Source organism: Botryllus schlosseri, chromosome 4 (genome assembly GCF_051294905.1).
Source record: "Botryllus schlosseri isolate E-star chromosome 4, Bs_hap1, whole genome shotgun sequence".
Classification (NCBI taxonomy): domain Eukaryota; kingdom Metazoa; phylum Chordata; class Ascidiacea; order Stolidobranchia; family Styelidae; genus Botryllus; species Botryllus schlosseri.
The window spans coordinates 11,768,989-11,782,653 of NC_137239.1; the positions used below are offsets into that span (position 1 = coordinate 11,768,989).

Below are 13,665 nucleotides of genomic sequence, written 5' to 3' on the forward strand. Positions count from 1 at the left end.
GTAGCAACTGTTACTAAAAACATCAGCTATATTGTATCTTGTTAATGTTCATCCTTCATGGTCGGAAATTTTTGCTCGCAAAGACCTGAAAGTGTCTGTGGGCCGCTCAAAATCCCATCGTGGGACTGAACCAGCCCGTGGGCCAAATGTTGCCCGTCCCTGCGCTAGAACGTCCGTATTACCGATTTCACGTCATTTATGCCGATTTTCAGTTGACCCTGACCGTTACTCTAGCTGTAAAAGAGCACAAATTGCCAAAAAGCAGGACCTTTAGGCGTCCTCAGAGGACAAATCCTACCAAACGATGACGTATGGTAACCCCATGTTATAGGGAGTACGATTTTGCGATAAGGGACTCCATTGACGGACTAAATGGCATAAAATTATGCGTTTCACAATATGCAACCACAAAATTTGAGTGGCAGGATGTTTTCGCCTCTTGACTACTACACCGAATGTGCCCCTTTGCTACTAGCATTGTGTAAGTTGTATTCAAGACCTTCAACATACGATCGCACATTGTCAAATGTTAAGCTGAATGCAGGTGAATTTTCTCTTCAAGTGGCTTACGTCCGTATTTTCTGACTACACAATAGATGTCCTATCCAGCAAGGGCGGCATGGCGGTAGAATTCAGACTTTTCGGTCGTTCACTTCCGGAGCGAATGCGGTATATTGGACAGTGACAGCCTAATATCCTTGATGCAATCGCAACTCATAAAGCACAATTATGTAACATCTTTGTAAACTTTATTGTATAATTTCTACGAAGCACAGTCAGAAAATATGATTCAAATCAAGTAAATATTTGTCAAAGTTCAGTGGCCCATTAATGGCAGTCTTGCAGAAGTTGATTTACCTTCGATTTTATGATTCCCGAAATTTCTGCAACAACCCGTATTCCTGTGTAAAGTAGCGTCGGTAACACTTATATGATCAGTCTATGGTTCTAGAACATTACATCAAACGTACCTTTCATAAACATGTCCTTCAGAGCATCGAATTGATCCAGAGTGTCAACCCCGATTACAAAAACGAAGTCATGTTTTTGAGGAATTGCTTTGCGTATAGTGGCCGCCAAATTTGATTCATTGCACTGTATACGCATGACGCTTCCCAGGCTGCAATGCGGAGAAGCATCACAACCGGATAGCTGCAAATACACTAAATCGTTATGTATATGTATGCCTTAGTTACACTACAAAATTCGCATCGCTAAAACATATTAGAATGAAGTAATGACAGTGCCATTGTAATTCCTCAATCAAGTATGCTCTACAGTGCTCAGTGGTTCTCAACCAGGGATCCGCGAAAGTGGGAGTAGTTAAGTCAAGTGGGGTGACTTCGAAATGTTTGCAAAAATCCATTTTCTTCTGTGATGTAAATAACCACTAAACCTGAGTAGCTTCAAGTTGAGCTGCTAGATAGAAATGACTAGGCTGGACGTTATATGTTTATTAAAATATCTGTTTCTCAATTTTGGTGCCGTAATGTTGTGATCATACCAAAAGGTGTCGTCGGAAGGCGTTATTAATACATTCAAAATGGATTTTTGGCGCTCGTTCATATCAAATCAAAGGCGCGAATTTTTGAGACACGAAGGCGTATTTCAAGAAATGCTTTAAAATGATTAAAGTCAACCCCAATTTTAACATAAATAGTATGATGTGAATTTAAAGAAAAGACATTTTGTTGTTGCTTATAATATAACTAGCCAATAACGGTAGTTATATTTGCACCAGACAAATTACTGTTTAACAATAATTGAGATAAATTTCAACAAAAACTCTGGAGAGTCTGCGGGGCTCCGTGAAGGTGCAAAAAGGGGGCCGCAAAGACAAAAAGGTTGAGAACCACTGTTCTAGAGTCTACAATACACCTTCCATTGATTTCAACTAGTAGGCCTAGTTTAGGGTTACCATATTTTTGTGAAGCAAATTCCGGACACTCTTTAGCGCCCAATAGCGGATTTAAAAATGAGGTGACACATTGTCTGTCAATATGACGTCACACCAGCAAAGCATTGCCCATCGACTGTATACAGCAGTGGTAATGGTACGCGAAGGTCTTCCAGGTGGTACGCGAGTAGATTCTGTTTTTTCGACCGAAGGAAGTTATTAGTTCAGGAGGGGTTGATTTTAAGTTTTTGAAACCGCCGTCGTTGGAGGGGCTATCCCACCAGTGACGGCCTACGGGGAGGAGATCTAGTCGTAAAGCATTGGGATTCTTACCTAACCAAATTCCGTCTTAATATATTTGACCACAATAATTTTAAATGGATCCACTACAGAATCATATACTGCGCCTTAAAATGCACCTCAATATGGTGGAAACATCTTGACCGCATTCGGCGCGCTTATCTTATGTCGGTGATACGCGAGCACTGCATAAAACCTCAAAATGGTACTTGGGTGAAAAAAGGTTGAGAACCACGAACCACTGCTATACAAGAAGGGAGTGGAACATGGGTCATGAATTGGGCGATCTGTAATGTGGGCTCTGGTGATTGCTTTGCTAGGGTTTGCAATAGACTTCTTCACGGTCCGGATGAAATCGTCTGGCGGGCCGTGTCTGGCCTGTCGGGATTGTGTAGCCCTGCTATACTGTTTGGTCGGTGCGGGTGTATGGTTATGTGTTTTAATCAGGTCCGAAACAAAATTTTTTCTGCCCCCTTCCGCCGAAAAACACACTGATCTTGGGCCCACCATAGGGTAGTCGATGTAACTTCCTGGCACTTACAATATGCATTTAGCTTTTAAATTTTTTGAATGACTTCTGTCAATATTATTGATTCTTCCATATATTAGGCTACTATAAAATGCACCAGCAGGTAGCACATCCGGTGATTTCCAACTTTTTATGGTCGCGACCTCATTTCCAACTTCAAAATGTTTTGTGGCCCAGCTCCAAACTTGATAAGCTGATTACTAAAAAATTCCAGCTTGCCCGCACCTATGGCATAGGAAGCTGATTATACGTCCAACATCATCGCGATCCCCAGATAAAGGAAAACGACCTCAAGATTCGGAACCACTGTCTGTGACAGAAGCATCCAATCGGCCTTAACCAACTCTAATAATATACCGTTAGCTTATAATTGCGATTACAATCAGACTTATTTCAGTATATGATGGTTATTTATATTTATTTTCATAGCTAATTTGGCGAGGGTGGTACCTGCTGTCCATAGTAATATCAATATACGTTGCATTAACTCGCGCATCGAATTTTGAGTAGCATAAATCTGCTTAAAAATAATATTGTTTGTTTATTTACGAAATAATTTTAAGCCTACTTCAAGCTTTCAAAATTCCGGACATTTCGGCATATTTTTGAAATTCCTCCCGGACGCAGATTTTTCAGTGAAATTCCGGACATGTCCGGGAAATTCCGGACGTATGGCAACCCTAGCCTAGTTAGTTAGTTCAACCAATAGATCTAAATACTTGAGTGTCACCCAAAGCATTCATTCGTACAAATTATTCATTCGCCTCGGGGCCCGTCCAATGATATATATTTTATTCGGTAAATCTGATTGACCATTCAAGGATCCCTAGAAAGAGTGGAATGGCATGGCCACTGTATGTTTTTTTTCTAACTTAGCATTATAAATCACATGTGCTTATATTGTGTGCATTTAAACTGCAGTTCAGCTAGTACTGCAAGAATGAACCACGCTCACATGTATTGGGAATTACTAGACACCTCATTCGAAGCTAGTTATATGTTGACCTAGGTTTACAAATGCGTAAAATGACCTGACTCGAGTCAATTTTTGAATTGACTCTACTTCTACTCGAGTCATTGTGCACGACTCGAACCAAGACACATGACTCGAGACTAGGACGGCCAAGACAGACATTTCATTATAACTTTGAAGAATGGTGGAGTCACCACATTATTAGTATTTCGTCTATCAGTCCTGATACTTGGAAAACAGGGCCAGAAACTGTTAGGACTGAGGAAAATTACGATATTAGGAATACAAGTCATTCTATGTCACTCGAGCAGAGTTGAAAAAAGTGGGTTGAACCGGATTGAACTCAAAATCAAACAGTAAACGCAATGACTTGGACTCGACCCTCTACTCACTGACTTTGACTTGACTCGATGATGAATCAAAAATGAATCGACTTGACACGAGTCAAACTATAAAAGTGGGATTACCTTGTGACTCAGAACCTTGCGACTTGGTCACAGCCCTGATGTGAGCATGTGACCTAATGAAGCTTGAACGCTTGGTGAAATTGGTACCAAGTAAAATATCGACTATATTTCAGCTAGCAGTCAGTGAGAGAAGTCTACCTTGCGCATATGCAACTAGTGAGATGGACTGGGAAAACATTGAATAACGGATGCATAACAAATTTAGGAGGTCGCAGAAAGTATATGAATTTAACACTAAGTATTGCACATTATACTATGGAACTATTGAACGTTCAATTTGACAACTCAACATATGAGCTTATCTGTGATAAGAAGATACAGGGCATTCAAGTGTGAACCATGGATCGTGTTGTGTGACACGGTAAATGAATATTGCTGTTTTAATGTACAAAAATATTTTTGACTCTCGATAGTCTTTTATTACCTAGTTTGTTAAAATTCATAACGATCATCCATTAGTAATGAATCATTAGCGCACAATGCCTAACATGCCAAATGACATTTTCGCGAAATGGTTTCCTTCCCTGGACAATGGTAGGGCAATTAGGGCATATATGGCGTTGAAAAAGTGCCTTAATATTGAAATTTGGGACAGCGCATATATGATGTACCTCATTATTGAAATTTTACTAAAATAAACTTGATCGTGAGTAAAAAAAGTTCAGGAAGAACCGATTCGCATAATATGCTACCCACCTTTCCTTTCAAGTCTAGGACAAGAATATCTTTGCCATTCGAGAGCTCCGCACATCTGCATCTCAAGTAGTTATAAATCAAACCGTCTGGGTAATCTCCAGCAAACACAAATTCATAGAAGCCTCCTTTCACAATGTTCAATTCCAGCCCGTCCGAATGTTCGTGTATTTGGAAGAACATGGTGACGTCACAAATTTCGTTAAGTTGTTCCATGACACTGCAATATCGTGACTCAAATTTCGGTAATGGTGAAATCAAAAGATATAATGAATGTTATACTTGATCGTGTGCAGTGTTCCTTTAATGCCATAATGACGCCCACGTTCAATTTCCTTAATATTCTCCGACCGCATCAGTCTGTTCAAGTCCAACATATCGATTGGTTTTGTCCCAAGTGTAATATTCTCATATTCTTTTGCGTCTTTGTTCCTGAGAATTGAACAGATTGTGAATTTCAGGAAACATAAAATAAATGAACACGTAGGATTTGTACAATATTGCAATTGCATAGCTGTTGCCACTGCGGAGTAAGCCTGTACCTACAGTTTTACAGAATCTCTGCGGAATAATTCTTTCCCTGAAATCTGGCTATCATCTTAAGGAATAGGCCAAGATTATTTTAATTCACCATCAAAATATGTAAGTAGATAGGCTATAGACAGCGCATACTCTAGATATCATTGATGTCTGATATTGCAAAAAGTGAACCTATAGATAGCCGGTGCTTCTTCGATATGCGCCCCACATCGAAACAGTGTTTCAAATCTCAATATGTGACTCAGCAAAATATCTCGGCGTCACCATTGATTCCAAATTGTCTTGGAAGCAGCATATTGAATGCACAATATCAAAACTAGCTCGGTGTGTGGGAATAATGACCCGACTCCAATCTTTAGTTTCCAGATCAGTACTACGAACCATCTACTTCTCTCTTTTTCACTCTCATCTGCAATATGGAATCGTAGTATGGGGAAATGCATGCACAACATTTTTGTGCAGAATTCGAACCCTGCAAAACCGTGCGATACGGCTGATCTCATCTGTACCTTTACGTACCAATTTGTCGCCTTACTACCGTAAGCATCGAATTTTGCGAGTTGATGAACTATATCGCTTCGAAGTATCAAAAGTTGTTCACAAATATTTTTCCAATGGTCTGCCACCTGTGTTTGATGACTTTTTCATACCTGCTAAACATGTCCATTCCCATTACACGAGATCCTCGTCTAAAGGAAACATCTACTTACCCCCACCCAATAGCAACCTAACTAAGAGATCTATCGACTACTCGGGACCTATCATCTGGAATGCATTACCACCACATATCCGTGAATTGCCTTATAATAGATTCAAAAAAGCCCTACTTGATCACCTCTTGTCGTTACACTAACACTGTTGCCCTACCTCGCCCAGACATTGCTTCATTGATCATTTGCCACCATTGTTTAATTTTTTTTCTATTTTCCTTCAACTAAACATTTCTTTACAGCCAGACTGTTCAGAGTCAAGTGTACCTGTTTGATGCTGGTGTGATCAGACTAGATGACCTTCACGGTCTTATCGATCATTCCTATCTAATACCGAATACTGTGCAGTGTGCACGCATATTTTCTGTACCACCATCACTGTCGTTTGTTATGTATTTTGGTTCGATGAAAATAAAGACTCTCTCTCTCTCTCACATGACACCAGCAAGTGTTTCGCATGAACACGATAAAATTTTATAAACGTCAAAATAAATTGTTTGTTTTTTGCCTTTGGAGAGACGGATATTAGGGTTGGATGTGGGTTAGGGTATCTCAAGATTTACGGTTGGGGAGGGGGGTATTAGGGTTGGAGGAGAGGGGTATATTAGGGTTGGGGGAGGGGGATATTAGGGTTGCAGGCTGGTTAGGATCAAAGTTGGGGTTAGTGTATCCCAAGATTAGGGTTGGAGGATATTATGGTCGGGAGAGTGTGGGATATTAGGGTTGGGTATATATTGGGGTTGGATATCGTGTCCCTCACCATAAACGGAATCTTGGGAGACCCTAACCCACATCCAACCCTAATACCCCCATTCCCCAAGCCCTAATATCCGTCTCTCCATGGCAATAAACAATTTATTTTGACGTTTATAAAATTTTATCGTGTTCACGGCAAACATTTTCTGGTGTCATGGGGAACACTATTTCAATCTGGGGCGTATATCAAAGAAGCGCCAGATAGCCGACATCCAAAATATGAAGTTTATTTGAAAAAAATGTTAAAAACAATGTAGTGTCAATGGATGATATCACACTGTGGAATTTCATCGGGAAGGGGGCAGTCAAACCACCTGACTGAGACATGAAACATAACTGTAATATATAGCGCTTCAATAAAACAATCACAACTTCATAAACAGTGAGAAAACCATGCAAATTGTAAAAGAAAGGAATACTTCACCAGAATCTTGCTCTTAATGGCTGTCCTAGGTGTAGTCTCAATAGTACAAGAATATTCCTGTCGTTTCGCTGGGAAAGTTGGTACTCCAATACGCAGCACATATCTTCCCCAAGTACCGTTCTGAGCACCTCATAGGGCCCTGCATAAAATATGCTGTAATTATGCTATAGCCTATTGAAGAGAGCATTATATTTCTACCTAAACCAGTTCCATCAAGCGGTTCTGTTCTGTCATCTCCAGCACAATGTGATATGTGTGAAGAAGGAGGCTCTTGATTATCTTCCATAAATGCACGCGATTCTTGAATAGAATATAGTGGCTCTGCTTCATTGTCATGTGCAGGTGGTCCGCCGTTTAGTTCCGCGATTGTGGTAATGGTAACATCATTCAAATCATTACCAGATTGATCATTTTTGCTAGATTCTTGTTCAGAAATTACAGTTTGAGGTTTTGGGTCTATCCAATGGTAGCTGATTGATTTTATGCAGCGGTTATGATTTTTTGTGATTACAACACTCTCTTCAGTGACGTCGAAGAAAAAGTCGTTCTGGACTAGAAATTGAGTGAAGTCTTCAGATCGTGAATGTACCACACTTCTTATTTCTGCAGACGCTTGGGCATAATGCCCACGTACCGACACAATTGCAGTTGGCGAGTTGACTTTCATGAACTGCGCATAGTATTGAATCGCTTTCATTTCACTCTGAAAAAGTCGCAGTTTGGTGGAGTCTTCGAATAGCTTATCCCGTACAAAAATTTCGTGTTTCCAAAAGATTAACGATTCCGAATTTCTAGACACAAAATCGTATATCCCATCTTTTATCGGTCTGCGTGCCGATAGATACGTCTTTATACCACAATCATCCTCTATTTTCAATGCCAGTGCCGTTGCGGTCATGGGAGATGTCTGAAGTAAGAAGAGCATTTTCTGTAGGCACAAATTTTCCAACTCATTCAAGCACAAAAACTGACATTTCAATTTGAATGTGGAAGGGAATGTCTCAGTTAGTCGTTCAAAATCTTCATCACGGAGTACTTTCAGATAATCTGGCCAAAGTTCATCATTATTGGTGGCAATATCAGTACCTTCACGTAATTCCAGACAATCCAGAGCGCCGTGTTCCTTTATATATTGTTGTAACTGATTACAAATGTCTGTGTCATCTGTGAAGACTTTATGTGTTTTGGCTGGATTTATTGCTTTATTATCTGATAAGACATCATCGTTAAAGCAAGATGCATTTTCTTTGAAGCCATTGGTGGAAGCAAGTTGATGTGGAAAATATGCGTCCAGAGCACGCAACATATTTTGACGGCATAAGATATTGTCGTCTTGGTCGAGCTGAAAGAATAATGGATTTCTCTTGAGAAATGAACGAAACTCAGAATCTTTCGGTTTAACGGCTTGTTTTACTAATTCGTTTGCCTGAGAAAAATGACCACGCAGCATATTCACTGTGAGTTTGGAATTTCCAGCGAAGAATTGGGAGTAATATTGCACGGCAAGCATGTCGTTTTGAAATTGCAAACCATCTTCTGCATCCGACAACATTGATTTCGTCATCCATATGTAATCGTTCCAGTACACAAATGAAGAAGGATGCCTTGAAACAAACTCCTTCACATTGCCCGGACTCAAGTAATCCTTCATGTTTTTATTTTCGGACTTGATAGTTTCAATATCATCACACCCAATCTTCATCATGGTTTTCAGTATAGAGAGTAACTTAAGACGCACAGTTTCTTCAACAAGTACCAGACACAAGACACGTCCGTCATATATGTTGAACCAGTCAGGTCTTGAAAGAACGACGTTTTTAATATTGCTCATTTCATTTGACTTGAAAAATTTCGGACAGTTGTCCGACTGCTCCATCAAAACAGATGGTAGCAGATTGATATCTTGCGGTCCATTTTGTTCTAAAAATTTCTTCAAATATTGGTCCCCGCCTCGTATCAGCGAATTATCCTTCTCTACTAACATGACACAAATTGCTTTAATTTTATCATCTGTTGCGATGCTGTTAGCTTCTCTAAGCTTAGATTTTACTTTTTGTCCTTTTTCAAAGTATGAAGTAAGGTCATCCAGTGCATTTCCCACTGATTCAAGATCAAAGTATGCATTTTGATATGGTTGATCTTCTTCAAAGGATATCCTTCCGTAGGCGGATTCAACAGTCTCTATTATTCCAAAATGGAATGCAGAGCTATTCATACTCATTATGTGCTAATCTGGGAGAGAAATAAACATCATCGTAGATCAAACAGAAATGGTGCGCGAAACTCCGTATTTAACAGTCAATTTTTGCTATTCACAACAGCATTTCAACTACTTCTATAGCGTACAGTCCGCTGACCGTGGACAGCTTTTAAGGTACAACTGAACACCAAATTACCATGTTAAATTGACTATGGGGGACTTCGCGTCGCTGACATACCTTGTGGTGTTCTGTGCAATCACTGTTTTCTTATGAAATTAAAATACCTTGAGCATAAAAGTTTATAATTGTAAAAGCATACCGCCCATCTCACAAACAGGGCAGCACCTTTCTCTAAGGTTTCGGCCAACATGCGGTTTTACAGCGTCGTTCTTTCAAGTTTGGGTTCTTTTAACAGCACACTTAATGGCGTATAGTGTGTTGGTACTTAACTCGTCCTTGCGAAATCTCTGTGATCATGTGAAACCCCATTGCTGCGAACTCGGAATATTAACCCTCAACTCGTCGCAGGACAATATTCCACTATTCAATAATCACTCAATCAACGTGTCATCGGAAAGGTCGCAGTACTTGAAGTACTCAAAGTACTTGAAGAAAACTCACATTTCAGAGTGATTATCGTCCTTGTTTGCTGTTAAAACGACTAGCAGCTTTAGGTGACATTGCGCTATCCTACATACGCCGCAATTCCAAATGTACGACATTTTCCAAGGTATGCCAAATTCCAAGCCAAATTCAAGAATGTTTCGCCAATATATTTCACACAATCAACGTATTGTCGGAAATGTCTTTCAAAGTACTTTATTATTAGACTACTTTCGGAGTGATTATCGTCCCAGTTTGTTTTTAACACGACTAGCAACTTTAGGTGATATTGCGCTATAGGGTGTTGGCTGTTGGGATGGCGTCATATGTTCATGTCCCTTCATATGCAGCACTGCCCCTCTTGGATCAAAAATGAAGCTTTACCAACAACGCACATGTATACGAGTCCTGTTTGAGTTCTAAGGCAGGCTTAAATAGAGGTCAGCCTCTGTCTTGACTGTGCTTTGGCCAGAGTCTGAAGTAGACAACCCGATATCTCGATATCTCTTTCGCCCTCATTAATTATTTATTGTTGAATTGAATGGGATATTTGAGTTCAAACAGTGCCGAATTCACTGACAACTTCACCATACTACTCAACACGTCATTAGGTCAACATACTTGAATGCTTCGCTCCACGGACCAGACATGGGGTAATCGTGATTAGTAATCGTAATCGATTACGACGATTACAGCATTTCCAAGTAATCGTAATCGCAATCGATTACATTCGAAAAAAATCCGAAGTAATCGTAATCGTAATCGACTACTTCACATATCTAATCGATTTATTTGTGAAAGAACGATTACTTTTCATTTGTTCAATGCCCATGGCATAAACTGAACTATGAACATTCATGAGCAACGACAAGTGTGATTTAAAACAGGATTTGGATAGCAGAAATGTCGGGTTTTCAAACGCCTCTATACTCATTATTGCGTCACAAGTATTAGCTTGGTTCTTGATTGCGTAAGGAATTATCCGCACGTAGTAAATAGATATTCGATGTAAATAATGTAGTACTGTGATTGTAAGAACACCCGCTGTGGATTATGTCACTGCACTGATCATTACACTGCACACGCCACTACCTCGCAGCAGGATAATAATCACCACACAGCCTAGTTTCGAATAGTAACGTATATGTACAATTGTACATTGTACAATGTATAGATGTTTTGTTATGCTTAGGTAAACGCAATCTGACCGTAGCTGATTGGCAAGCGGTAGGCCTATTTACGTATACAATGGACAACGATTAGAAATTCTGTACCCGTCAAATTAAACATGACGATTTCTACATCGAAGCATTAAAAACCAGGCTGCTGATAAAAAAATCATAACCGTGCCGTTATTTTCCGTTACTCGTATAACGGCAAATCGAAATATATGTATTAAGTGGATTGCAGTCAGAAGTTGATGTTTACCTTATCATATTCTCATACGGCCCTACTTAAAACGGGCAACAATTGTTCTTTCGCAATTTTATACTCATCATTCGGATATGCCACTACTAGCCATCCGCTTACACACCATGTTAGCGTGGATTTCAGCTAGAATCAGTACCGAAACAGCACTTCGCCACCGCCATTCTCACAAATGGTGATCTTGTGCTCCCCATAAGGCGATCAATAAAGCTTGTGGCGGGCGAAGTCCCCCAGAACCCCTTTAAAGGCCGGGCTTTTCACAAGAACTGGAAACATGATTTGATGCGATGGATCCGCTGTGAATTTGCTGTCAAGTCGCGCCAGGCGCGAATATTTAGGCACATAATTTACGACTATAACTTTATTGTATGTTGTTAACTCGTGACCTCCTGTCTGCTGTATAGTCAGCAGATATTGGAGTCGCCCAAACGTAGCGGACGAAAAGAAAACTAAACGAAAAACTTTTGTGAGACGCACCAAAAATTGTCATTTATGCACGTGGTTCATCATTTTCCTCAGTGAGTCCCCCGGTGGCATTTGTATTGTGGGGCTGAGATTGAGCAGACTATTCTTCGCGACCATCCAGCGCGGCTATGGACAATGGACAAATACACAATGTTTCGGCCAATGTAGCATGTCTTGTTGTGTTGCGGCGCGGTATTGGCTGGCATCGAAATGCCTATTTCTGTGTGAATCATGTCATGGTATATTATGTCATACACAGGAAATGACGTCATTATATCTCATTTAAAAATAAAGACCTTCTCTCATGAGGCCTTTTCATCGCATTGTTGTCTTCCAAAGATAACTTCTCAGAAGCAAAATGAATGTAATCGTGAGTAATCGTGATTACTTTTCCAAAGTAATCGTAATCGTAATCGACTACTCGCGGATTTTGCTGTAATCGTAATCGTAATCGCGTGATTCATAAGTAATCGTAATCGCAATCGATTACATTCATGAAGTAATCACCCCATGTCTGCCACGGACTGGCACGGAGAACACACACATTCAGATTTCAATTCATATACCAGATACCGATATCTCCCAAACGGGAGTTCCCCGGAGACGTTTGGTCAACTGTATAATTATTTTTTGGCAATAATTTTTTTCATTCATTTCAATACAGAAAATTTTACAATTTGAAAAAATAAAATAAATACATCAAAGAAAGCATAACGGCATGAAATGAAAAAGCACAATTCACACAGAAAAGACGTCACCGATGATCAAACTTTCTCCACCCCTCCGTCACCGTCTTTACCGGGTTCTTTGTCATCTTCATCTCGTTCGCCTCCGTTTTTATTTCCTTTGTCGGTCTATAGATAACCAAGCTACGGTTAGTTATCTATAGTCGGTCGTCAGTTTTGTTTTCTTCGTTTATTACATCAGGCATGAATTCTTGTATTCTTTTTTCCATTAATCAATTTGTCATTTGTTGATTCTTCACTGATCGCGATTTATCTTATATGCATATTTTTTCGAGTAAAATCTTTTTATTATACTCATCTCTATCCATTTTTTCTCGAGACCTATCAATTTGTTGTTAATGTCTGCATGATGTTTGTGTCTCAATCACCCTTCTATAATTTAAGTCATCGTCGTTCGATTTGTTGTAACATAACATAACAACGTTGGGTTATATTTTTCGTCCGAACAAGTCACACACAATGTACAATGCGATGTCATGAACAGATAGGAGGATGTCGAGCGACACGCATCAGTAGCGATCCTTTACTCTAACATCCACCTCGGCCTAGAGTGCCCGATATCACAGTTCTTTCCGTTCCTTGTGATTGCTTTCTTCATCGGGTCTTTTTCTGGACTTTTTGTCGCCGTAACAACAGCAACGGCGGGGGAAGAGGAGCCCAGATAAACCTCCGACGGGAATCAAACCGGGTCCGTCATAGTGGTGGGCGCTTATTGTTAACACTACGCTATCTCCCCCCGTCATGTGTTGTTTAATATGCGAGTTATTCGTCGTCAATGTATTTTATTTTCAATAACTTGCTTACTCTATCTAATACACTTCTCGTAGTGTTACATGTAGAGAAAACGTGTTCTACAGTGTAATCCTTCACTTTGCAGTATTTAAACTTGCAGATTCCACGCACTCTCTTGACAGTTTAGCGATTCTCTTTTAA

At 40.0% G+C, this 13,665-nt stretch overlaps 1 protein-coding gene across 1 annotated transcript; it reads right to left on the bottom strand.

Annotated features, from left to right (window-relative positions):
- Positions 1-727: 727 nt before the first annotated feature.
- LOC145437037 (uncharacterized) lies at positions 728-10,031 on the bottom strand. The gene is made up of 6 exons (XM_080314202.1): positions 7,488-10,031; positions 7,290-7,428; positions 5,142-5,291; positions 4,863-5,079; positions 972-1,152; positions 728-902 (listed from the first exon to the last, which is right to left on the bottom strand). The coding sequence occupies exons 1-6, from the start codon at positions 9,508-9,510 to the stop codon at positions 829-831; spliced, it is 2,784 nt and encodes a 927-aa protein (XP_080170328.1). The 5' UTR covers positions 9,511-10,031; the 3' UTR covers positions 728-828.
- Between the last annotated feature and the right edge of the window lie 3,634 nt (positions 10,032-13,665).